The sequence below is a fragment of the Columba livia genome, chromosome 3 (genome assembly GCF_036013475.1).
Source record: "Columba livia isolate bColLiv1 breed racing homer chromosome 3, bColLiv1.pat.W.v2, whole genome shotgun sequence".
Taxonomy (NCBI): Eukaryota; Metazoa; Chordata; class Aves; order Columbiformes; family Columbidae; genus Columba; species Columba livia.
The window spans coordinates 96,013,925-96,040,567 of record NC_088604.1 but is presented as its reverse complement, the minus strand read 5'-3'; the positions used below and the strand labels follow the sequence as shown (position 1 = coordinate 96,040,567).

General features: G+C 42.1%; 2 protein-coding genes across 7 annotated transcripts in view; both read right to left on the bottom strand.

The window, feature by feature from the left end:
* The window catches only part of UTP25 (UTP25 small subunit processome component), a 29,769-nt gene extending 20,558 nt beyond the window's left edge, over positions 1-9,211 (bottom strand). For 2 of the 3 annotated variants that reach the window (XM_065058356.1, XM_065058354.1), the window contains exons 1-6: positions 9,074-9,211; positions 7,819-7,858; positions 6,355-6,604; positions 5,378-5,590; positions 3,177-3,265; positions 1,469-1,879 (exon numbers count right to left, since the gene is read on the bottom strand). In XM_065058356.1, coding sequence (XP_064914428.1) covers positions 1,469-1,879; positions 3,177-3,265; positions 5,378-5,590; positions 6,355-6,604; positions 7,819-7,858; positions 9,074-9,174 — 1,104 coding nt within the window. In that variant the 5' untranslated portion in view covers positions 9,175-9,211. The remainder of the gene's footprint in view (positions 1-1,468; positions 1,880-3,176; positions 3,266-5,377; positions 5,591-6,354; positions 6,605-7,818; positions 7,859-9,073) is intronic. The other variant, XM_065058355.1, reaches the window with a different exon arrangement.
* Positions 7,838-24,938, bottom strand: MRPS10 (mitochondrial ribosomal protein S10). Of its 4 annotated transcripts, none has more exons than XM_065058361.1 (8): positions 24,773-24,938; positions 21,047-21,105; positions 20,851-20,923; positions 19,344-19,483; positions 18,769-18,877; positions 17,617-17,706; positions 17,246-17,341; positions 7,838-7,858 (listed from the first exon to the last, which is right to left on the bottom strand). In XM_065058361.1, exons 1-7 carry the CDS (start codon positions 24,806-24,808, stop codon positions 17,255-17,257), a joined length of 594 nt encoding a protein of 197 aa, XP_064914433.1. In that variant the 5' UTR covers positions 24,809-24,938; the 3' UTR covers positions 7,838-7,858; positions 17,246-17,254. The 4 variants fall into 4 exon arrangements, with proteins under 4 accessions (XP_064914433.1, XP_064914430.1, XP_064914431.1 ...); XM_065058358.1 differs by lacking the exon at positions 7,838-7,858 and adding an exon at positions 12,472-16,792; XM_065058359.1 differs by lacking the exon at positions 7,838-7,858 and adding an exon at positions 12,472-14,602.
* Between the last annotated feature and the right edge of the window lie 1,705 nt (positions 24,939-26,643).

Sequence of the window (26,643 nt, the reverse complement as noted above, 5' to 3'; positions counted from 1 at the left end):
AGTTACAACACATAGAATATGAATACTCATAGTTAACTGCATGTTAAGAATTTTTTTTTACTTAGATCTGCCCCTGTGGGGCAGACCAACAATCAGAACAAAACAATGCTGACATAGGGCAAGGAGAGAAGATGCGCTGTGGCACAGTGCGCTCATGAGCAGGTACTGGCCAGCAGCTCAGTTTGGTTCCCCAACTAAACCCAGAGTGTGATGACAGGGGAACTGAAAATTAAACATGTTCTGTTCTTCCTACCCCTGCAAGCAAGCAAGAGCTCCCACAATACACAAACAGGGCCAACAGCTGGCTCCTGGATGGGTGGCAATAGCCTCTGCACAGCACTCTGAAATATAAATATCTAACCAGGAAGACAACACCAAAACCCAACTTTGAAACTCTTCAACAGGTAGCTGGCACCAGCAGAGACAGGATAGCCCCAGTTGAATCCACCCGGTTATCAACTCAAGGATGCTGAGAAACCTTGGTCTGAGGCCATCCTCATTGACTATGATGGGTGGCCTTGACAATGGGACTGGGATTCCACGAGGTCTCCCAGGTACAGAAAGATCCTTCCATGCAGGCAAGTCCTTACCAGAGCTTAAGGACAAAAAAAAATTCAGGGACATCCCACACTGGGTGACATCCAACACTACCTGCATTAACACTGCAGATCGACGTGGAGGCACCTTTCTGTACAGGTAGGTTTAGAAATGGAAGCAGAAAAAGGTGACATGTCAGTTCGTGGTGATAGGGGGACAACAAAAAAAAAAAAAGAGCAGTCAAACTCATGGCTCAGCACAGAACCAGGCTGCATGACAAGCCCCTGCTCACTGCTGCTCCCGGGGGATCTGCCCTGCCCACGGCAGACGACTTCCAGACATTATAAAGCATGTGGGAAGAGTCCAGGGAGGGCTACAAAGATGATCAGGGGTCTGGAGCACCTTTCTTACGAGGAGAGACAGAGAGCTGGGTCTGTTCAGCCTGGAGAAGAGAAGGCTGAGAGGGGATCTTATTTTATGTTTATAAATATCACAAGGGAGGGTGTCAAAACAATGGACCAGACTCTTTTCAGTGGTGCCCAACCATAGGATGAGGGGCAATGGACACAGACTGACACAGCGGGTTCCACCTAAACATGAGGAGAAACTACTTTACTTTGAGGGTGCCAGAGCCCTGGAAGAGGCTGCCCAGAGAGGTTGTGGAGTCTCCTCTGGAGCCATTCCAGACCTGCCTGGACACATTCCTGGGTGATCTGCTCTGGGTGAACCTGCTTTAGCAGGTGGGTTGGACTGGATGATCTCCAGAGCTCCCTTCCAACCCAAACTTTCTGTGATTCTATGAAAGGCCCAGGAACACGTCACCTGTGGGCAGTGACAGAAATACTTCTGGATAAACTACCAGGATGTTCACACATCCTGACTAGACACCCAGCATGGGGATGTGGGAATCCCACCAAGGAAGCTCTTGTACCTTGGGTCTAGTGAGCCCCTGATCCCTGTAGTCATCGCTGTCAGTCCCCGGCTTTTGGTCTCTCCGCTTGGCATTGTTGCTGAGCACCTGGGCATTTGCCTTCAGAACGTGGTTCAAGGCATGCAAGCAGTAAACCTGCCGGATTTCTTCTCCATTTGTTAAAGCATTTCTTTCTGGATAGAACAAGTCCCGGTATGTATTCATGATGCAGAAGAGCTCTCTTTGTAATGGGGTAAAAAAGGGATCATTTGGTTTGTTTGTGGAGGACAGGAACTGTTTATTCACTTTTGGCCAAGTGGATTCTAAAGGCTTGTGGAGATAAAGCTGTTTCACATCAATTTCTCTGTCTGCTTTCAATGTTTTATGTTTCTCCAAAGTAGAAGAAAAAGTTAGTTGACCCAACCTTGGCCACTGAAAAAAAAAAAAACAACCCAAAATGAGTCATATGTACCAAGCTTAGTATACTTAAAAGCACATCACCACAGCTGCAGCCTAATCAAGTTAATGAAATTTGAGAGATTATCTTTTCATCACACAAGTTGAAACCTTCTTTTCAATACGTGATATCTTCCTTAGAGCCTACCAGGGTAAATAAACTTGTGGTCAGTAGATCTGGAGGTATTTTGCAGTGATGTCTCTATAACTGTCCTCATTTTACAGATAAAATTACTGAAGAAGAGGAAGGAAGTCACTGCTGTCTAACCCACTTAGCACATAAGAGGCACAAACCTGGGATAAGACGAGAATCCTGGACTCTATGCTTATAAAACAGACGCACTGAGGTATGTACTTCGTTTAAAGATTAAAACAAAACTCCACTAGGGACTAATCCAAGTTGCAAATTAGTTGCTAAATACAATCTTGTTGGAGTCTCTGATTTCAAGGGCAAAAGCTACCAGTGTAGTAGGGAAAAAACTCTAAGCCTTCTGCTATGCAAGTTGTCCCTATCTATCTCCGTAAAGTAGCTACACCAAGTTAGGCAAAGATATATCACACACTGTTTCAGGTGGCACCAGTATTTTTGGCCACCATATTAAAAAAAATAAAATAAAATAAAATCACAGCTTTCTCTGTGACTAACCATTGGATATCTTCCAACGAATGTCACCCAGCATATGGCTGACCAGAATGCAAGGCAACTCTCCAAAACAAAATCAGCTGTGAAAAAGTTAGGAAGCAAAGGTTTGTCTAAAAATGAATATTTTGAAAACCAATATTCTCTCTCAAGCAATGAAGTGGTTTTCTGGTATTGTAATTCACCTATTATTTCCAGTATTAACAATATGAGTATTAAATTCCCCCTTACCAGCTTTTAACTGTGCACAGAGACAGAGGCATCTCATGGCCACCTCACCATTGAGGTGCAGAGCACAGCCCTGGCATCCTGCTGTAACACTCAGAAACCAGTCCTGGTTCTACCCTGTGTCAAGAGTACTAGACCTGTGGTTTCAGGACTGCAGATCCAACTCTAAAGCTACAGTTTTCAGATGTGTCGCCATATGCCTACTTAACAGCGGACTTTGGATTTCAACTCTCGCTCAGCACTAGGTGAAGAAAACACTTCAACAACAACATATTGATAAAATATAGACAATTCTGGTTCAACAGCTAATAATAACAATTATGAAACTACTTCACTTATATTAAAAAAAGAGCTATTCTGATCCAGGCATGTTTAGGAAGTCGGATGGCTACAGAACACTGTTACCTTGCTTTGACTTGAAGTTTTAGGAAGCGTAGATATTTTTTCTACTTCTTTTTCTTGGAGTTCTTTGTCCATGTGTTGTTTAAATGGATCTGTTTATAACAACAACAAAAAAATACCCTGAGAACTATTTTAGCTAATACTGGAATCAAGTTTCAGGTTTGCAAATGAGACAAACAGTTTCCATGCTGGTCAGAATCAGTTAAAAGGAGTTATTTCAAAGCACTTGGAGATGAGAGAAAGGATGTCAAATTCTCTCAAGAACACAGAGAACAGATTTGACAGATTGCTTTTAAAAAAAAGAAGCAGCAGCACTTATGGAAGTACTAGAACTTTCAATCACAAAACAAATGTTGGACAGGAAAGCAATACATAGCATAAAACACTGTGGCAATTTTCTGCCTTAAGCTCTGACACATCCATCCCCTGCAGGTGAAAGAGGCTGTCTACAGTAAAGATGCAAGTGAACTTACTGCCCTTCTTAAATTTATAAGCAGTTCTGCCCAGGGCTTTGCACCTTTGGCCGGTGATATGAATACAGTTTGTCAAAAAGCAGAGAAAGATTAGGTGGGTTTTGGGGAAATGAGGCAAAGGTTGGCTGAAGTGAGAAAAAGTCTCATTTATCTAACCGCCACTTCTTTTAGGAAAGCACAGAGAGGAAATAAACTGTAAAACCATATTATATTCAATGACATTGCCATGCACAAATCACATGCAAAGCTTATTTTGAAAACCAAGCCCTGTACATTGCTTGCAGCACGGCAGCACCCACTGGATAAAGAAAACTAATGAGAGAACACTAGTGCTTGCCAAAGGATATCTAGCCTGCATACAAGTTAGTCAGGTAAAAGTTGGGACATTTGCTAATTACGACACTATGAGAGCATCTTCCCAGTAATGCAAATGAACACGATACCACTGAACTGTAATACACGTTCTCTCTTGCGTTTTACTTATTCCAATATTTGTCAAAGTAGATGCAATAATATGAAGCACTGTCAAGAATTCTATTGACCCCAGCACCAGAGTAAACATCCATCCCCTTTCTGCTATCTTGTTTTCTTATAAATAGCCTATAAATACTTCTTATAAATAGAGACTATAAAGCCACTTCCGAGCTACAGGAACCCACTGAAAAGTAGCACATCATTTACAGGTTAAACAAAGCTGTTAGGGTACTTAGCACGCAGTTGGAGAGCTACAGTTCTCATCAGAATGCAATACCAACAGCATCGCATTTTCATGGTAACAAGAATGAGCTGTTTTTTCTATCACATGGCCCTTTGACGCTTCCACGCATTTCATGTGTCAGCTAGGCTGCCTCCCAGATCTAATATCAGCTGCTGCTCCAAAATGACAAGCCAGGATCACAAGGGATGCTACAAACTTATTTTTCTTTCCCAAACGATGCCATCTGATATTAAAACCACAGAGCACAAAACACGAATAGCTCTGCCAAGTGCCAGCGTGTGGCATATCCCTGAAAAATCACACACTCAGGCACGCAGTTACTTGTACTACACATGGTGGGACGACTCCAGCACTGGAGCTCAGATCGCACCCATCAGCGTGCTGCAGCGTTGACATCCTGGGCTGCACCCTTCAAAGATACCACACAGATGCTCCACTGGTGCCTCATGCATTCCCGATCTTGGTGCAGTCAGACCCCTCTGCATAACCTTCAAAACGCAGAGAGCACGGAGCATTTGTCTAAATTACTGCGGCTGCTTCAAGCTTCCCAGAATCTCACCTCTAACTCCACTGAGTTGTGAAGGATGCCCTCACAGGTCAGCTTTGTGATTACCTCTTGTGCTGTCTGTGCCAAGAATATCTTCCACAGTCAAGTGCTGGCATCCAGGGCCCTTCATATTACTTTTTAAACTACTATTAAACCAACAGAACAAAACAGCCCCCTCCATGCGCATTTACGGTTCCTGATATTTCAAGCTTTATTGGTCATAACAGAAATGAGGCACAAATCCCAGTGCACAGGGGCTACAGAAAACAAATTGTTCAGCTACATGTCTGCATTGGCGTTAAGTGTCCCTTAGGTAACCAGCTCACATGCGGGCAATACAATGAATAATGTAGCGGAAAAAATGCAGAGGCTATATAGCATATCATTAGGGTGTTTGACAATTTACACATGTTTACGGGTACTCCTCTAGAGGCAGATCACTACACACAAACATACTGTGTTTTACCTTCTGAAAAGGCTTGTGAAGAATTGCTGTCTCTCTGATCTGCACTGCAATCTCCACTCTCCTCTTCCATGAAATTGGTTTCCAAGCTAAATTCAGATTCGTGTTTCACATCAGTAAACTCCTCAATTACTCCACGACTTGTGTCACAAGAGGTGTCTGCGCCATCAGCCTGCTCCTGACCCAGAGTCTGCTCTGCTGTGTCTGTAGCTGTGACTTGTGAGAGAGAGAAATGGGTTATATTCTCCTGGAAAAGTTACTGTCTGTAGCTAGCTCTTGCTAGCTAGGTGGTTCCCTCTGAGTTACCATGTTTTCTCCCAATTCTCTACACAAAAAGATAAAAGTGGGTTTTGTATTCTACAGTAAAGACAACTTCTGGCTAGCATGTCAAATATTACGTAATACAAAACATGTGTTACCCCAGAGCAAATTAAAGAAACAACCTATTTGAGGAATGTAAGTTTTAGTTTCCAAAGACCCCAAATAACGGAAAATAAGAAAAGGTTGCCTCCTCTCTCCCAGAATTTCTTTGCAGACTCCATGAATGAGGATGCCTCGTCATAAGGGAGGAGGTTTCCTTCCAATCTACATATTCTTTCCTCTGCTGCGAGGCAAACCTTCCCCTCCTCTCGGTGGCAGCAGCCAAGCCAGATGCTGTGTGCGAGAACAGCTTGCGTCTCCCATGAGTGGGTGAGAACCCCTGGTGTGCTGTTCCATGTGGATTTCCTCTGTGCTGCCGCACAAACAACATCTGAGGAAGCAGCAGCAGGCTGTCTGCCGGAAAATGAGCACAGCTACCCTCTCCCCTGCTAAATCCTTCAGCAGCTGCTGCTCCCACCCACACAGAGGCAACAGTCTCCAAGCCAGAAGAGCACCCAGCCAACAAGCCAGTCTGCACCAGGATCCTGGCTAAAAATACAAGTTATTTGAACCTTCTAACTGAAACAACATTTACCAAAGCATGGGAAAAGACAAACTACCTTCTTCCCGACCTGGTACATCATTCTTATCTTCTTCACCTCCATCTCCTTCTCCGGTTTCCTGGGACCCTTCGCTGTCCATTTCTGTCTCGCTTTCCTCAGCTTCTTCTGACTCACTTTCATCTTCCTCTTCCTCACTCTCAGACTCAGGAGAGGTCTTCAGGGTAGCCAGGAGCTTATGATACACAGAGACCTGGTCCACTTCAGTCTCTGAATCACTTTCTGCACTCGATTTATCAGAATTCTCAGACTGAAAGGGAAAACACAAGTGTAACAGCAACAACACTCTATAACAACACTGTATTCAGCAGCAGGTAAATACCCTCACCTCGACTTCCCATGTTATACTTTCCCTCTCCCATCCTACCCTTAAGCAGATACAATGGAATTTTTCAAAAATCACCATTTTATGCAAATAGTTATGTCTGGCCTCCTTCTTTCAGATTTTGAAAGCACCTTGGTAGACTTAGGGTGAAGTGCCTTGTTCTGCAGTGATCTGATTTAGAGCATCACGAAATTTGGTAGTTTCAGTCTCAGCTGAGTGAGAACATTTGATCTCCACAGACAAGGCATTTATTGAACTGGCACTGGATTTTCCTAAGAAAACCACACACAGAGCAAAAATTGTAGAAGGGCGCACATACAAGGGACAGAGCACACTGAAAATGTTTCTGGCTTTCAAGAAGGTAAGTGAAATAGCCATCAGTTGACAAGAGTCCACTGGGGAGTCAGTCAGGTTTGGCTCAGCTGTAAAGCTCAAAGCTTCAAACAAGCCAGACTCGGAGCCAGTTCTGCCCCGGGCTCACACAAACCAACAACAGTGTGACAGGTTATAGCCAAAATTATAGTGAAACCAGGAGTACAAGCACAGCACCATTTCCTCCTTTCTTAGTTCCTTTCAACTCAAAAAGGAAAAATTAATAAATATTATATTAATGCACAAAATTGCTAATGGAAACAAATGAAGCAGAATAATTCATTTTTCCAGACTGAAACTTTGAAGTCTTTTATTGATCTGACGATAATGGAGGTTACCAAATCCCAACTGGAAGAAAAGCACTGGCAACCTGAAGCAGAAGAATGAACATTAATATATTTCTTCATTCAACAGAGAATGGAACATCTCTTAACTCGTGCAACACTAAGTTTATTAACATTATTAAAACAGCGTAAAGTGCAATTTACTTTTCACTGTGACTAAGCAATATGCAAAAAACCTCAAGAACAGCTATATTATTTCCTGCTGCTTCTGCCCTCTCATGGTATTATAGTTTTGAGTTAAACGCTGTGGAGAACAACTCAGAGCCACACAAAAATCGCATTCATTTTTTTTCCTCCTGAATGCAGGTTTTCTAAAGGGAACAACTTGATCAGCCGGAATAACTTGGTAATGTGAAATGCTAAGTGTTTCACCTCACTGAGCGACACAAAGGTGAAAGTAAGGAAGAAATAAAAGTATATTACCAGTTCACAGATTTGAGTTGCTTCTGGTCTTCCAGAAACCCTGAAAAGAAAGCACTGAAAATTCTTACTCTGTCAATGATGTTATACCAAGGATGAAACAGATGATGGGGAGAAAGAACTGATGAGTCATATGAGTCTTAGAGAAGTTAAAGGAAAGCTTAAAACCAAAGCATCACATACTTCTTGCTAAGAAAACAGACTCAGCACTTACCTTGTGAGGTAACCCCCTCAGGTGATGCTATACTCTGTATGCGAAAGTGAAGTGCTCAAGCACTATAACTGAGCAAGAAGTTAAATGTTTTAAAGTAGAATCTGGCTTTAGTTAGAATATGAGGTGTTAAAAGGAATCTAACTACAAGGGTCGCTTGTGCAAAGGTAACCAGAGCACGATCCTGCCTGTAGCACTAAATATTGATCTGTGAAGTGGGAAGGACACATAATCCAGGAAAAACAGCATTAATTAACCGCTGTTTGGACTATAATTCTGCAAACAAGACACCATACAAGCTGGGCTTAAGCTAACCTCAGCTCCTTCAAAGAGATGCAGAGCTTTGAGCAGGACAGTGTGTCACTGCATGGGGTGAGGCACAGGCCAGGGCTCTGCCTTCCATCCCAGTGATACACACAAATAACAGACCTTAGCACTATTTCCCTGCTATTAAAGGCACGTAATGTTAAACTGAACAAGTGACCTGACAGTGCCTTCCTCACACGTTTCTAAGAGTTTACAGCAGCACCAAGTCACAGAGCATTCGGACTAAGCAGCTCACTCCTCGCGAGCGTACAGGGGGGTCCAGAAGTAGGGTGCCCTTTTGACAGAGGGGCACTCTGCACCAACCACGGTCTCACCACAGATCTGCAGTGCTGCAATTGCACGGCCTCGGCGAGACCAGAGCGAGGTGTGGAAGGAACAGGAGCCCAGACAAGCCGTGGGACGGACCCAGGGCCAGAACAGCAGCGCACCTGACACCGCTCGGCTCTGCCACTGCTCGAGAACACTTTACGACATTTGTTACAAGCAAATCTGAGCTCGGATCTTCTGCTTTCCTCGGTTCCCTCGAGATTTCAAGCTCGGGGGCGGCAGCCGCAGCTCCCCTTCTCCGCTCGGGGGCCCTCGGGCACTACGAGAGAGCGCACCCCTTGTGCAGGCCAGGCTTCGGGCCTGGAGCCCCGGAGCAGCCGCGGTTCCCCGGTTTCCGCGGGGAAGGCACGGCCTGCCGAGGGGCTCGGGGCTCCCGCCCGCCGCGACACTCACTTGTCGTAGAACGGGTGCTCCTCCCCGAACTCCCGCAGGTGCTTCTTCTGCCGCTTGGTCAGGCTGCGCAGCAGCTCCCGCCCGCCCCGCCGCTTCCCCATGCCGCCGCCACCGCCGCCCGCCCACGTGGGGCGCTCCACGCCGCTTTACGGCACGCTCGTAGCGCCGCTGTCGCGCTGCCGTGCGGCGGGACCGCGCCGGACCAGGCTCCCAGCGCCCCGCGGCGGTGTCCGCACCCCGGCGCTTCCCGGCGATGTCCGGGGAGGGCGTCGCGCCCCCGGCAGGCAGTTTCAGCCGCGTCTGGGGAAGGCGGGGCTGTGGGTCATGGCTGGAAGCTGCAGACCGGGATGGTCTCGGCAAACCCGAGGTCTGCAGAGCGCCCCGCTCCGCCATTCCCTTTCCCCGAGCTCCCGGCGCTGCCCCGCCCGGGCGCTGCGCCCTCGGGCTCCCCGTAAATCCCCGCAGGACGAAGGGGCTGTGGCCACAGTCGCACGCCGGGGGTGGGTGCCAAGGAAGTACAGATGTGGGGGGTCGCAGAAGGGATTTTGCCTTCCCCTTTGCTCTACAGTGACTACAACTTAAAGCTATTTTATATTTTTAGCATAATATTTTTCTTGCATACATTTGGGCCATCTGCACAAGCCAGAACTCCACACAAGGGCTCCGATTTCTAACTCTAGAAAGTCACTAAGAGGAAGCTCTGGGCTTTATTCACATTAATAATTTTTAATTCTCACAGCATTATAGATCAATGCAACGTTCAGATCCAGAAGCAGCAATAACCTAAATGCAATCTAACCTACCCATAGACTGATCCTCTGGATTTGAAGGGGAACTCAGCAAATGGCACAGTCAGGTACTGGCGCTAGAGCACCTTCCCAGAGTGACCTCTGATCTGCAGCACTTTGCCAAAAGCTACACGTTTTTTCTTGGAAACCCTCTACAATAATGCTAGAGGAGGAAGAGGAGGCCCAACAGAAGTCACAGAATGGCTGAGGTTGGAAGGAACCTCTGGGGATCATGTAGTCCAGAGGTTTCAAACTCATTTTCATTGGGGTCACACCAGCCTCACGGTTGTCTTCAAAGGGACAGCTTTAATTTTGGGACTGTATAAATGTAATTTCAGGACTGTATAAATAGTTCTAAAATTACATTAGGCCCTTTGAAGGCAACTGCGAGGCTGGTGTGACCCCTGATGAAAATTAGTTTGACACACCTGATCTAGTCCAACCCACCTGCTAAAGCAGGTTCACCCAGAGTAGACTGCACACGAATGCATCCAGGCAGGTCTGGAATAGCTCCAGAGGACACTCCACAACCTCTCTGTGCAGCCTGTTCCAGTGTCAGTGGCACTGTCAGTGTAAAGAAGTTTCTCCTTGTGTTTAGATGGAACCTCCTGTGTTTCAGTCTGTTTCCATTGCCCCTCATCCCATCGTTGGGCACCACTGAAAAACAGCTGGTCCATCCTCTTGACACTCTCCCTTGAGATAATTATAAACACCGATGAGATCCCCTCTCAGCCTTCTCTTCTCCAGGCTGGACAGACCCAGCTCCCTCAGTCTCTCCTCATAAGAAAAATGCTGCAGACCCCTCATCATCTTTGTAGCTCTCTGCTGGAGGCTCTCTCCACAGCTTTTCCACCATTCTGTTCTAAATGAAACACAACTGCTAATCACTCCCTTGACCTCAAAATTTTAAACCAAGTTTCTCACTGAACTAGCATTTGTGATGTTACATCGCATGATTTACACTGGAGCTTCTAGTTGCAAGCATGGTAACACATCAGTCATACCAGCAATATCTTTTTACAGATTCCCTATGCACCAGCAATAATACTGGAAAGAAAACCAGGGCAAAAAGCCTGAATTATTTGTAATCTGCTCTGCTGACCTAATTCTGTCATCAGCCATGACTAAACCCTGTCAGCAAAAGTCTGCTGCTGCTACCTGTGTATCTTAAGCACTTTCATCTGTGTGACATGTTCCAGAGACACACAGTTTATAAAAGCTGCTTCCTTTATTTTAGAGAACTCTGCTAATCTAAACATAATGCATTCGTCATTGTTACTTCACTGCCTTCATTCTTCTGTCTCATCAGTGCAGCAACTCTCTTTTATGCTCTTCTTCATCCCTAATTTTCTACATCTACTTTTGCCTTTTCCCTTGTGAGATATCATTTTTTCATTTTAGTGTATGTTTTTAATATGAATGAATGTATTACTCACACTCTTTTCCTATCCAAATGCACAAACGGAGACCTAATCTTGAAATCATTTTACCATACATTACTTGGGCAGTGGAAGTTACACTATGGACTGTAGCGTATAGCTTATGAAGTTGAATGTGGATTTGTCTACTATATGCTGTTTTGTAGCATATAATAAAAAGATGCATAACTCCCAAGACAGTGGCTTGAAGCAATGAAAAGGGCAAGAAAGGAGTTAATTTCTTCCTTCATCTCACACTATCCTTGCTCAATCTTCTCTGTTGCCTGTTTTTATACATCCTTTCCTGGTAACAGCTGGCACCTCTGCAAACGCATAGTACCTTGATGTTGCCTTAATGTGCTATTTGCATAAATGTAGAGAATAACAAAAAAGTAAGTAACAGTGCAAATAAAAAAGCAGAGGCAGGACCAAACACAGTGTTTGGCAGCTGCTGACTTAAAATACAAAATGCAATTTTTAACACCAGAAAACCCCAAACCTTCTACTTACAGGCAACTTAACAAAACTGAAAGTTCCCTGCACAAGAACATGAGTACCTTTGGAGCCAGCCATTTCAGCAGGCCAGTTCAGCTGCAGGACTTTCAGGATGTGGCATGACTTTTTTGGTGAAAGAATTATGCTGGTATCTTTTAAAGTGATAATCACTCTTCAAAGCTAACTGGAGGTGGTGCGCTGACCTACTGAAAGAGCAGAGCACGGCCATATTTAAGGCAACAGACTTTTAAAACTTCTTCATCCCTCTTTTTCTAGCATTAATGATCAACAAAAAGTTTAGACACATTTTTTTACTTACCTATGCAAGTTGTTTATTCTTAAGCAAAACTAATTAAGTGAAGAACAGCACTGATGAGTACTTTTGTATTAAATATCTGTTCTCAAGTAGCCATATTTCTTCTAATATTCTTATTCTGCAGATGGAAACTAAATTTAGAAGCTGCTTTGCCATGGTGTGTGGTTTTTTTGTCTGTTTTTTTGCCAGCACGAGCTGTATTTTGAGTGACGGTATTGAAAATCAAGCTGCAATTCTTTTGACAAGAAAATGGCTGGAATGTTTACTGATGCAGTAACTCCTTACACTATAGTTACTATATTGTTAATGTAAAACCCATTACAATTAACTTAGTGTTCTTTAAAGAACTACCAAGCTTACACACTGAAAAAATACGGAATATGGAGAATAAGATGTCATCTTTATTGTAAAGTCTCAAAATTTTAGTATGGCTTGGGAAGCAGGGGGAATAACTTAGAAAGATCCAAGGTACACTAACCACATAAGTTGCCTGAATACATGTGCTGTCTATAGCACCATTAACTTCAAAAAAACCCAAACCCACAAACATTTACGTAGAAGCACATTAATGCAGTAGATAGCTCAAATGACAATTTGGTATACAAGTGCATTCCAGCTTGTATGCCAGAAATGGAAAACTGAATGTGAAAGAAGGGGAAGAAGATAGAGCCAGCCCTAAACCTCCTGTGGGCACCAAGAAAAATGGATACATTCCTTTCAGCGCTTCAAACTAGTTCTGCAGTACATCCATGCCTAGTTTGTTGAAAAGGGTTGGGAGAGAGTGTAAGGCCAGGCTTTGCAACCCTAGGTACCCTGCATTGGGGACAGGTTATTAAATGTTTGACAGTGAGGTAGAGGTATAGACTGAATGAGAGGCTAGGGAAAGAGAAGAGAAACCTGCATTATGACTTTCTCTGCTTTTGAGTGGGTGCCAGTGTTAGGGCAGAACTGGACAGTTGAAAATTGATCCTGTTTAAAAGACTGGAATTAATTTTTCTGCCAAGTAGTTACTGAACAAATCTATGTACAGGACATTGGTTTTAATTTTTACCTTCCCTCTTAGATAATACCAAATGAATGTTTTGGTCTGCAAGTTTCACCACTGCATTTGATTTTTGATGGCAAACTAAACCTTCTGCTCTTTAATTTCCCAGCAGCAGGACCACCCCAGGCTAAAGCAGCCTTAATCAGTTCTGGGTATCGGAAGTTTCTGCAGATGTTTGGATTCTTGTTGGTGTTACTCAGTTATGATGTCACTGCATCTCCATTATGTAGATATTTTAACTTTCTCTGAGCAAAAAGTGAAACTTTTGTACTCTAATAATGGCTTCAAGAAAAAACCCTATGAATATTTTCCATAACTAACATTAAAAAATCCTATTATTTTGAACTGGAAACCTAATACTGAAGCAAAACACAGTTAATATCTACATTGCAGGACGGAATGAAAGATGAGTGATAATAATAAGCTGATGTACAAAACACCTTGCATCAGCAGATGTGATACACTGATTGTGTGCTTTTTCATACTATCAAGTGGCATTTTATTTAAGTAGAAAGAAGACGACATATACTGTTTATCAATCATATTTTTTGTAATTCAATAAATAGCATTTTGTAAGAAAGGTACTTTTGTTAAGAGAACTAGGAATTTTTGATTGAATGGTGGGATGGTGACTTTTTTTTTCAGAAGGAAGCAAAACCCCAAATGTCATAAGGCTGTCCTGTTACCATAGAGATGTAGAAAAACATTATGGAACAGAAACACTACAAGTGTGGTATGCACCTACCTGAACAAATAAATTGCTTGTATTAAAAGGGTTTTTAAAACATTCTTACTGTAAATGACACACTTCTGATTCCTGTATGTCAAAGAAACCGGGTCAGTTGATGTACTGAGTATATGTGGGCATACAGTGGTACATGCATTGCCTGGTGCACTGATATGCTGTCATATGCTCAGATCCTCCGAGTGCCTTAGTGATTTATCATGGTTGGTTTATGCACGACGGTCAGAAATGTAACTTCCGCTTTTCACCATGCCAATAGGCAAGGGTGAATACTGCTTTTTGTGGAAAAAAAGCCCTGAACTTGAAAAGACCACAGCAAACTAGTAAGAGTGAAACCCGAAGATGAACTGTTTAAATAGGAGCAAGAAACCTCCCCAACTTTTATGATAGGAAAGATATTTTTAAAAGCCAGTTGTGATATTTTTGTGGCTGAAAATGTGTGGAAAGTAGAGGAAGGGTGGCAAAAAACAGAGGAAAGGTGGCATTTCCTAATGGTGCTTGCTAAGAAAAGCCATCAGCATGTGAGATTGCCTTCCCAAATTTCTACTTCGAAGGGACAAATACTAGACTCTGCCTGGTTTAGTGCAGTTTGATCTACAACAATAGCAGACTTGAAGCAGTTTTACCTGCAGCCTTCTATTACACAAAGAGCAAAACTTTCTCATGTCACAGCTGCCTGGGTAAACGACTTTCCCTTGGACTGGCTTTATTCCCAGTGCTCCCTGGAATAACAGATAGATAGTAATTAATTTCCTGGCACGTGAAATGCAGAGACTGGCAGGAAAGACTTCTAAAGTAGGAAGGTTGCTGTATAGTCATATTAAAGCTAACAAGACAATTAAGTTGTGGTGGTGGTATGATTAACTGTAGAAAGCAAAACTGAAGTAACATTCCAGTAACCCCATGCATTTATAAGAAAAGGAAATACATGCTTTAGGGCACTTTGATGAAATGCTGACAATAAATTCAGAGCACACCTTTAAATACTTTACTAAACAAGACAGAAATAACTGTTGCAACGCTTTTTTTTTTTTTGTACTGAAAGATGTGTTCATATGGCAAATGAACCCTGGGTATCTTGGAGATGATAATTTAGACTGTTTAAAAGATCTTTTATCTGTAAGTGATAGGGATTCTGCCACAACTGCCTTTGATCAGAGCCTTCCTGACAATTTTCAAATGGTTAAATGGCTCAAAGAAAAGTAATGTAAGTGAATGTTCTGGATTTAGATTATTCTACAAGCCTGAAAATTTTATAAACAGCTTTTATATATTATTTACATAATTATTTACATAATACATTGGCCTGTACATTTTTTTACATTTAAAATAGGCTGGCAGCTGCTAGTCACCAAATATTTGTGGAAGGAAATCCAGCTCCAGCTTACTGGCAGTCACCAAGGATTTTAAAGATTGAATGGACTTGAAAACTTGTCTGTCTTCAGTGCCAATATTTAGCACAGTTCCTATTTAGACTGAGACAATCTAACCACGGATGGAATTAAGAAGTTCACTGTCATATCTGGCAATTGCTTTCATGATACTTATTATTTGCCACCACTTCATGCGTTTCTGTAACAGCTATACATGGCATGTATTTTCTATGACCCTTGGGAAAGTATTTTCTCATAGTGGCAGATAATGCTGGACATCTACCCATACAAGCCCGAGGATGGTCATAAAGCAGTCTTCTAATAGTGAGGAACTGTACTCAGAAAAGCACCATTTTGTTTGTGATACGGCAAATAGTTTGGGCTGCCTGCCTTAGCCTTTAAGTAAGGGAAAACTTTATGAAACATTTGCTCAATAGTCAGTCTGTGTTCTTGAGTACTTTCAGTCCTTTCTATTAAACGTGTTCTCAAGTGCTCAGCTCCAGCAGGCTAGAATACACCCATGTACAACAGGGGTAGAAGGAACTTGATTGGATTTCAGACTAGAGGTGTCTATCCTTGAATGCCACATACAGATTACAAGGAAACCTGAACTCGGGGGAGAGAAAGCAAAGGTACTTAGATTGAAGGGTTATTCTTGCCTAAGCTCATAAATAGCAAAATTCCATCTAGAAAGACAGAGCATTAGCTTAATCAAACATTTAAAATCTCTGAATGACTGACTTGGGTTAAACTTGTTTGCTAGTTGGGACTAATGAATTATTGGACAGGCACAGGAGAGCAGCAGGATTAAGAATGCATGTCTGGATTACAGGGTACAACTGCAGGCTACTGGATATTGAAAGTCAGGCTTAGCAACCGAATGCTGTCAAGTCTTCTCATTTCATCTTTCCTTTATTAAAAAAGGCAGTGATATTGAACTGATCCTAAGGATTTAGTTCAGTCCTATGTTTGAAAACCTCTCCCTAGTTTGCACATACAGTGATACTGACTGTGATTTGACTCTTTCAGGTTCTAACTGGAGCTCTAGGAAGCTAGGAATGCTTCACTGTGACACAGAGAACATCCCATGTGGCATATGATGCCTTTATTTCAGGACATGAAACGGGCAATTTTGCTGTATGAAGGACAAAGTGGGCACTTCAGACAGATTACAAGTCTGTTTAGGTGTCATTTATGCTTTGAAAGCCTTACTCATAAGAACACAACACAGCATGCTGAAATACTGAGGTTTATAAATAGCATCAAACATGGCATTTCTATTAACTTCCTCTAAAATTCAACTAAAACTTTTCCAATTGAAAATCAGATGAGATGGTCAGTAGGTAGAAAGATGACTCGAGGCAACACCTAAAGCAATGACTGGAATGTTGCTGTTGGCATTGATAAGTATGATCCAGCCTCTCTGGTTGTCTTGTCCCAGTTAGCTATTCCTTCTGTAAATTCTTTTAATAGCAGTCAAATCAAAGCCACTCCCTTAATACTGAAGCAGATTCCAGCAACTCTGTCCTCCCTGTTAACCTAGAAAAAGTAGAAGTGCTTAATGCAATCTGAAGGTAAAGTCGATAATGGCTTTGCACCTAGTATTGTCTCCTTTGATTCACAGTGAACTAACTCTCAAAGGACATTAAAAATCACACAAATGTGAAATTGATTTTGCAAGTATTTCAGAATTCAGAAGCCATTTAGTATCAAAAGGAGATTGAAAATTTTTACATATATTTTTATATAAACAAATTATAGCTTTCTCCAAACTACTGTAGATGACCATAGTTCTTGATCACAGACTACAGTCAAACTTCTTCGATTTTATACCTGTTCAGTATATATGTACTGGAGTTATGATCAAGAATAACTCAATGAAACAAGAGTTTATATAATTACTGTATAAGAGAACTTTTATTTAACAGTAGACTGTCTCTGTAAATTAGGTTGATAGGAGAAACTAATTTCAGCACTAATGCAGCCAAGTACCTGGTGAGTTTATGACTTGACTTCAGTTTCTTCTACTTGAGGTAATGTATCCCAAACTGGTTCCCGAATGTGTTCAGGTATTTTCTCTATCCTAGTCTAAAAAGAAAGCAAGGTAACCATTTATTATACCAACTAGTTAACATCTAACTACTTTGCTTTATTTAGTCTGGTTTGAGACATTTATCAGATTGAAAATGCCACCTAGTGGCGTTTTCAAGTAATACAGCTTCTTTACCGTTTAATACTTCAGAAAATGTTGCTTCCAAACTGCACTCATTTCCTGTGCGGACTTTCTAAAGACTTCAGTAGTTACTGGTAGTTGCATCAGGACTTAATCTCATAACAGTTAATAACGTGAGATGGAAACTTACCTTTTTTACTTCCATGGCGACACCTTCAGGTAAATTTCGTTGAACATACTCCAAGTAAACTGCAGCAGTACTGCTTGTTAGGTGTTTTAACTGAAACAGAAGTAATGTGTTGGTTTGTTGTTGTTTGTTTTGTTTTTAATGAATTATTATTAGTAATACTTCAAACAAAATACAAAAAAAAAAAGTTTGCCTTCGCTTCTCTAGTTCTTGCTATGGGACCAAACATTTTACTGGAAGGCAGCCTTTCTATATCAAACAGAGGCAGCTGAGCTCTACACAACCCTCATGGAAGTATAAAGTAGTTATTTCACTCCACAGAACTGTGCATACTCTCTGTGATCACATGCCTTGATTATGATGAACTGGTGGATCTTTACACTGCAGGTGATCAGATGAAATTAATTGCAGGTTATGAAAAAATCACCAACTTTTGCATACTCTCAAAGTTCAAGCTTGGTATAAATCCTGGGCAGCATTTATACTGCACTGATGTCTGGGGACTTTAAGCAAAGTCCAATTTTGCTGAGCACCATGCAAATATACAGTAAGACACCCAGAAGCCACAAAATGCTGGCATTAAACCTTTTTTCTAAGAAAGTCAACCACAGCTGCATTCTAAACTATACAGAAGTCTGTGTCATCAGCCACAAAGCTAGTGGTTTGTATATGCTTCCTTTCTTGTATTCCCCCATGCAGTTCTAGTTTGCCACGATGTTGCACAGGGAAAAGTATGCATGTTTAAAAACATCAGACAAACTCACAAAGAACAGAACCGTTAGTGATTGGTAATGACAACAATTTAACTGCATCTTCTTCCCTTTGTGAGAAAACTCCTATTGTGCTGATTCTTGGAAATCAAGAGCATAAAACAAATAAAGATAACCCTCAATTCTACTGTATTTTAAATCATTCATTCAGCTGTTAGGATGATGGTCAAAATCAGCCTTTTAATGAAAAAATTATGTAGACTGTGCATTCAGAATAACTTGTGCTACATTTAATGTATCTAGGTCAGATGGTTTCTGCTATTCCAACTGCTTTCCTCCCCAACCCAAGTAAATATGAAGTTCATGTTCACTCCTGAACTAACATCTATTAACACCTTCAAATTGTGTGCCTAGAACATACATTTCTTTTTTACATCTTTCTTACCTCCAAACACAAGTAATGTGTTCTCATTTCATACTGAACTCTGTGTTTCTTGTAAATGTGTACAGACTTTAAAAGTGTCAATCGTTCTATCGTCTTTGGAGGGTTGTATCTGAACAAAGCACAAGAAGAAAATTTAATTTTACCTAAAAGGACAATAATATAAATTATCTGAAAGATTATACAGAAATCCCTGTTCTTATTTGACATTAGAACATCCACAAAGTAGTATTAAACATTTGTACAGTTTGGTATTAACCCACATATGGCGTGGCTAATACTTGGGTATTAACCAGCTTTAGTTCAGGGAAGCTTGAGCACTGACAACTATGCTGTCAATATCCTTCATGCAGTTAAAATGCACTTTTCCTATGGCAGTGCTGAGTGTAGAACTGCTGCTGCTTTCTCATCACTGTGCTACCATGTAAGAAGTGTTAGATTTATAATCTGAGAAAAAATGTCAGATTACACAGATTTCTTCCAAAAAAGAGAAAATACTTCTAAGCATAGAACCTGAGTTACAGTAGGCAACATAAGAAGCATCTGAGACCACATCACTCTAGAGATCAGTTACTTACACTTTCTCAACAGAGATGCCAAGTTCTTTAGCTGCAAGCACTGCAAAATATTCATAGCTCTCCAACACAGCTTTATCATGAGACTTAACTAAAAGGGACAATCTCTTGTACAGTGTTTCCGGTTCATCTGAAACAGACACCTGCATTTATAAAGAAAGGACAAGAGTTACCACTCCATGTTCTCCTTAATTAATACATGCACTGCATATTTTCTTAGCCTGTGTGCCCTCTTTGTAAGGCCTCTTTGTAAAGAGGGGAAAAAAAACACACACTATTAGCTGTACATTTTAGTTTATCTGCAAAAGGCTTACAATATTACCTGGACTGACAGTTCTCACTCTTATCAGGGAAGGCAAAAATGTGAAGAGATACCTAACTTCTGAACATTTAAGTAAAATTTCTTCATCAGAAAAAGAAAGGGAATGCCATATAAATCTAAAAAAGATAACACTAGCAAGAATGAAACTCATTGTTAAAGTCTGAAGCAGCAATACTTGTATTTTAAACAGCGGTGCCAGAATCCCTGAAACTCTGAGACTTTGCTAGGGTATAGACGGTAACTAGAACATTGTGGACAGTAACCAAAACTCTCACTTTACTAAGTCAGTTATAAGGCTACTTTATACAGTGTAGGCTTCCCCAGGCATATTATCCTTTCTGTTTGCCCAGGTACAAGTTCATAGCTTTCAGTTACAAATTTATGACTTTCAATTAGAGCTTTGACTCCTGATTTCCTGGGTTCACTGCTCATCTGAAAAACCCCCATGTGTCCAGGAAGCACCTATTTACTGACAGGTCTACTCCCAGGCAGTTTAACACAGTAAATCCAGTAGCTACCAGATATGGCAGGATGGCTGGATATTCAGGGTAGATCTAACACTGCCTGTAAGACTTTGGCTTGCTTGCATGTATTATACAGATCAAATATGCATTTCTGAAGCCCTAGTCAAAATCAAAGTCAAAAGGCATCTGGATTCTAAAGGCAAGGTATCATAAAATCATAGAATCATTTCAGTTGGAAGAGACCCTCAGGATCATCGAGTCCAACCATAACCGAACTCTAGCACTACACCATGTCCCTAAGAACCTCATCTAAATGCCTTTTAAACACCTCCAGGGATGGTGACTCCATCCCATGCCTTCATGAACTTCCCACCTCAACAGCCCTGGACTCCCAGCTTCCAAGCCAGGGATCAAGGCCTTAGCCTGCCTAAGCTGTTGCAGGCTCTGGGCTGAATGTGGCCAAAGAGCTGATGCTTCTTGGAGTTACAGCTGCACAGGGAGGAAGAAAGTGACTAAGAGACAACTAAGAGCTATAGAAATCCTATGAAAAAGAGAAAAAAAAAAAATCTCAAAGACCAAAAATCTAAATAGTTTCTTTCTCTATAGCAATTTTGACATCATTAAGAGAGAACTTAAAAAACCCGCAATACATGAATTCAAGTTTTTCTGTACATTCTCTTTGTTACTAAGACAATATACAAAATACACTTCTATGAACACTTACCAAAGGATTAGTCTTAGGCTCCTGTGTATCAACATGGGATCCAGCCAGCCGTATTCCTACCAAGTTGGAGCTTCTAGAAATGTGGTAGTGGAAAAAGCATAAAGTAAGTTTCTAAAGTTTGATTTTTTTTTTTTTTTTTTTAATTTTTAGGGAACGTGGAGAAGAAGTGGAAAGAAGGAGGGCCTTTTATACTTACAGAAGGAAACACTGCTTTTGCATAATTCTGCTCGCATAATTGACAGGAAAAACTGATCCCTGTATAAAACAAACAGGTTACAGGGTTTTCTTCTCCAGACCAGAAAGTGACCGGGTAATACAGGTTTATTAAAGGTTAATTTTTTGTGCACCAGAGCATAACACATTTCTAGGCATTGACCTGTCTAATTAGAAAGTTTGGTCTATTGGAAAACGCAGGAAAACAGAAGCATGGAAAAGTATTTTAACATACAATAGCACCTAAAAAAAAAGAGATCACATTAAGAAAACAACAGTATGCACTTATTAACAATAAGGTAACTGAATAGTAATCACAAAGTGTTTTTAGCAGAAAAATGTGTTTTGTGTGGCATCAGATACCATTTCTGTATAGGATAATATTTTCTCTTTAGTTTCACTGTCATAGTACAACATCTTTTCGTTTTGTCAAGTGACAAGCCTAAGTAGGACCTGCAGTTGTAAAAGCAATCAAAAACAGTATCCTATAAATGCAAAAATTCAATTTCTGAATTTAACCAGAAATGCCTCATTTTTTCAGCAAAAAGCTTCTTGTGATTTTGCACATTCGTTCTTTTGGAAAAAAAAAAAAATTAAATACAAATACTCCTAACAACTAAATTAATCATATTTAAAAGATAGCATGAGTTTTCTGTGTTAAAAAGCGAATTAAACTGTTATACAAGAAGCAACATTACTGTCTTTCACACTAGAATAATCATTCCCTTCTGAACATTATGTGGCTTCTAACTTCCTTCCACCAATTCTCAATTTGGCAAAGTTATAGACTGCTTGAGGGAGGGAAAAAGGAACCAGAACTCTCACTTGCTCAAGAGGAACTGAGGGCTGCAGCAGAATGCTGAACCAAAATTAGCTACTTATCCAGCAGCTCAATTCTCTGTCTCTGAAGTCAGAACACTGTGTCTGTCATTCAATGCCAATATGAAGTACAATGACATCATCACATGACATCACTTCAGGGAGCAGACAGGCCCATGAGCATAAAAGACTCAATTCAGTGCAGGGCTTAAACTGTGTGTGCAAGTATTACAGCACAGAATATGACACAAATGTAAGACTACTGACTGGGCAGTCAGCAGGCAAGTAAAATGCTGCTGTGGTAAGAAAGCAGAAAGTTTTGTTATACCTGGCTTGGGGTTTTTTTGTGTGCATGCAGTCTCTGCTATGTATTTTTTACTTCTAACTGCTTGAGCTTGTAATGTGGATTTATTATTTGCATACAAAGATATATACACTCACAGCATATATTGTTATATGTTTTGGGGTATAAAAGTTTCAGTCTTTGTGTTATAAAGATGAGCACAACAAAACACGAGAAAACAGTACAGTTGTATCCCACGCACTAAGCTCCACAGCCTTTACAATATTCTATGACTGTGCATATTATTCACACAACATGCCTTCTCCTTTTGTTATTAATTATGCAGGTGTGCATCAAGTCAAGATTTTGTAAAATAAAATTAAAGGTGCTCTGTGCAAGTATGAACAAAATAATATGCTCAGTAACCTTGATAACTAAAATGGCATTCAGAAGGTGGTAAAGTACATTCCAACAGCCTCCTTCATTCTCTGATTTAAGTATACTTGATGTGCTCTTGCTAATGGCCATTATAGAAGGTGGAACGTCACTCTACAACACAACAGAAATCGGTTTCCTCTGTGAACCAAGGCAATGCACGAAACAAAATCACCTCCCCTCTTAATGAAAAACAGCCTTCATTTTGTTTGGCTGAGATATCCTGAAGTACTCAGAAGACTGATGCCTGGAAGGTGAGCAGGTCCAGAACACAGCAGGTAAAAAGAAGAGAAGCTTAGGGCTTCAGAAAACTAATAGGAAACCCTCAACATCAATTTTTCTTAACCTGAAAGAAAGCAATCACTCTTGTGGCCAACAGGACCGGGGCAGTGACCGTCCCCTGTCCTGGGCTCTGGTGAGGCCAAACCTTGAATCCTGGGGTTAGTTTTGGACCCCTCACACCAAGAAAGACCTTGAGGTGCTGGAGCGAGTTCAGAGAACAGGGAACAGAGCTGGGGAAGGGGCTGGACCACAGCTGTGATGGGAGCAGCTGATGGAACTGGGGGTTCAGCTTGGAGAAAAGGAGGCTGAGGGGAGACCTTATCACTGTCTACAACTACCTAAAAGGAGGCTGGAGCCAGGCCGTGTCAGGCTCTGCTCCCAAGGAACAAACAACAGGACAGAGAAAATGGCCTCGAGTTATGTCAGAGGCAGTTGAGGTTGGATCCTGGGAACAATTTCTTCTCAGGAAGGATTGTCAGGCATTGGAACAGGCTGCCCAGGGAAGTGGTGGAGTCACCATCCCTGGAGGGGTTGAACAGACATGAAGATGAGGTTCTTAGGGACATGGGTTAGTGCCAGGGTTCGGTTAACAGTTGGACTTGATGATCTTGAGAGTCTTTTCCAACCAAAATTATTCTGAACTTCAAGTCTACAAATGGGCTTGGCACAAGACCTCCAAATCCAAGTCATGTGCTTCCTCACACTCAGAGCAACTGCCACAAACACAGGGCTTCAGGGAATCACAGAATGTTAGGGATTTGAAGGGACTTTCAAAGAGGTAGAGAACAGACAGCAGAATGAACTTAGATCCAGGTCTGGGTTTTTTTGCCCAAGCTTTACAAGAGGCAAAGTGATCAACGGTATAAAGTAACTTTCACCTGATTGAGGCCATGAAATACTACTTTTCTCAGTCAGATACAACAGGTATCCTTTCCTTTCTGTTGACTTCTGCTTAGCAGAAGAAAACAGTGAATCACAGAATCACAGCATGTCAGGGATTGGAAGTGATCTCAAAAGTGATCTCAAAAGATCATCATCAATCCCTCTGCCAGAACAGGAACACCCAGATGAGGTTACACAGGAAGGCGTCCGGGCGGGTTTTGAATGTCTTCAGAGTAGGAGACTCCACAATCCCCCTGGGCAGCCTGTTCCAGTGCTCAGGCACCCTCACTGAGAAGAAGTTTCTTCTCATACTTAAGTGGAACCTCCTGTGTTCCAGTTTGTACCCATTACTCCTTGTCCTATCACTGGTTGTCACCGAGAAGAGCCTGGTCCCATCCTCGTAACACTTACCCTTTACATATCTGTAAACATTAATGAGGTCACCCCTCCGCCTCCTCCAAGCTAAAGAGCCCGAGCTCCCTCAGCCTTTCCTCATAAGAAAGATGCTCCACTCCCTTAATCATCTCTGTTGCCCTGCACTGGACCCTCTCCAGCAGTTCCCTGTCCTTCCGGAACTGAGGGGCCCAGAACTGGACACAATATTCCAGATGTGGTCTCACCAGGGCAGAGTAGAGGGGAAGGAGAACCTCTCTCAACCTACTAACCACCCCCCTTCTAATACACCCAAGGATGCCATTGGCCTTCCTGGCCACAAGGGCACAGTGCTGGCTCATGAACATCCTGCTGTCCACCAGGACCCCCAGGTCCCTTTCGCCTGCACTGTTCTCTAATAGGTCATTCCCTAACTTGTACTGGAACCTGGGGTTGTTCCTGCCCTGATGCAAGACTCTACACTTACCTTTGTTATCCCGCTCATGAAGACCCGCTGCACCCATGAGGCCGGGCAGATCCCCAAACCTTCCCACAACCCCGAGGACGCCGTTTGAGATCTCCCCAGCCCCGAGGGAGCCGCCCGTCCCCCACTCCTCTTCCCGCTATACACCCCACCTGACAGAGACGCCGGCACAGCCACCCCGCCGCCATGTTGTCTTCGCGGCCCGGAAGGAGAAGAGCGGCTTCATCCGACCCAAGAGCGCCCTCGCCGCTATGGCGGAGCCAGCACCCCCGGCTGAGGCGGGCAGGTTGACGCTCGGGGGTGGGGAGGCGAGTCGGGAGCTCGTATGGCGCCGTGCGAGCTCCCGACTCGCCTCCCCACCCCCGGCTCCGCCTTCCCCGAGCGTTACCTCAGCGAAAAACCCGCCATGTAACGGCTCCTCAGCCTCCAAACGTGCCCACGCCGTTTCCCGCCAACGGCCCCTCAGTCCGTTCCCCTCACACACGCTCTCCCCTTTCTGTTCTCATTTTTTAACAACTCTCAACACATAATACCCACGTCCACCTGACTCTACAAAGGTGAACACATTTTTTTCTTCCAATAGAACGATTCAGGAATCCTTTGTGGAAAACACACGAACTTTTCAACCTCTTCCCCCTCTTAAAAATAAAGGTAAACACCCTATTAGCAAAACTCAGCCAATTATATTTCACCCAAGTATAAAAACGACTGGAGATGCCATATAAACCCCTTACTTTTTACACATAAAAATAGCAGGTAATATTATAACACAGTTTCTGATCAGTACCAAATATTTAAGGGGGCGGGAGGAATAAACAAGTACTAATGGATGCCACTAAGCCACCCTAATAAATCCAGGTAGGCATTAAGCTGTGTGCAAGTCAAATGCTAACAGCAGGAACCTGAAACCAGCATAGATCACAAACATATATATATATATTTTTTATTTTGTTACTCCCTCTGCCACCTAAAATTACAGTCTGCTTTTTACACTGAGGCACCTAAAATATTTACAACCATCTTCTAATAAAATAACACTTAAATATTGAAAATAATATTTTTCTCATAAAATATGTTTTCTCTATGTACAAGTTTTATCAAAGAGGACCAAATTCAATAGTGAACAGTTTTCCATCAACCATCAACAACGAAACAACTTTTCTGAAATAAAACTATGTCCAACTTATGTATAAATAGGCAGAACAACATCTGTTTAACATCAGCCAATGCAACACTTAATGAAGTCAATGTCTGAGGCCTTAGTCATGTACTGTTTAAGAAATATGCCTTTTTTTTTTTTCCTTATGAACAGCTTCTTTGGTTATCATTGTTCTATTATCTTCTTGGCTGTACAATAAAGCAGCACCCAATTAATGTTACAGAACCAGGCTTATATGTGTATATATGTGTTTTATATGTACTAGGTATAGCACAGATACCTGTCCCGTTGTTTCTAGAAAAGTTCCACTTTAACATAGAGCTGCTCTTCAGAATCAAGCCCACAAATTTCTACTGTATTTTACCCTGTTCTTCAACTAAAACTCTCCCTGACTTAAATTGTCACTTTGCTTAAACACTCAATTTTTTTCCCCCACCATTATCAGGGGAATTTGAAAACATGTTTCCATGTTCCAATGTAGCAGCCTTTCTCAGAAAGGTCCTTTAAAAAGTTCAAAATGATACAGGTTTGGAAGAGAGTAGACTCCAGCAGGAATTTCTAAGACAGAGCCCTGAAAGCCAGCACAAGTTGCCGCTCACAAAAACCTCCACTTTGCAAACCACCAAGGCTTGTGCAATCTACAACATGTGTTATCAGTGGATGTAGCTGGCAGCACAGAGCTGAGCAGCCGGTCTGTTGAACCCAGGTTGCACAGCCCCTGCAGAAGTGTCACAGCAGGGACAGGAGCTGCTGGGGACTGTGCTGACTGGCAGTTTGGGAGAGGAAAGGCAGCTCACCTGAAACTCGCAGGTGCAGTAATTGAGAACATCATCCCTTACGTAGCAAAGGGAGCGAAGTTCCACC

Excerpts from the sequence above, each read along its gene's own strand:
- MRPS10 (XM_065058361.1), bottom strand. The coding sequence starts at position 24,808 with ATGGCGGCGGGGTGGCTGTGCCGGCGTCTCTGTCAG. Across the intron at positions 19,484-20,850 it reads AGCCTAAGACTAATCCTTTG|GTGTCTGTTTCAGATGAACC; the intron begins GTAAGTGTTCAT and ends TTATAAATGCAG. Across the intron at positions 18,878-19,343 it reads GGCATCTCTGTTGAGAAAGT|ATACAACCCTCCAAAGACGA; the intron begins GTAAGTAACTGA and ends TGCTTTGTTCAG.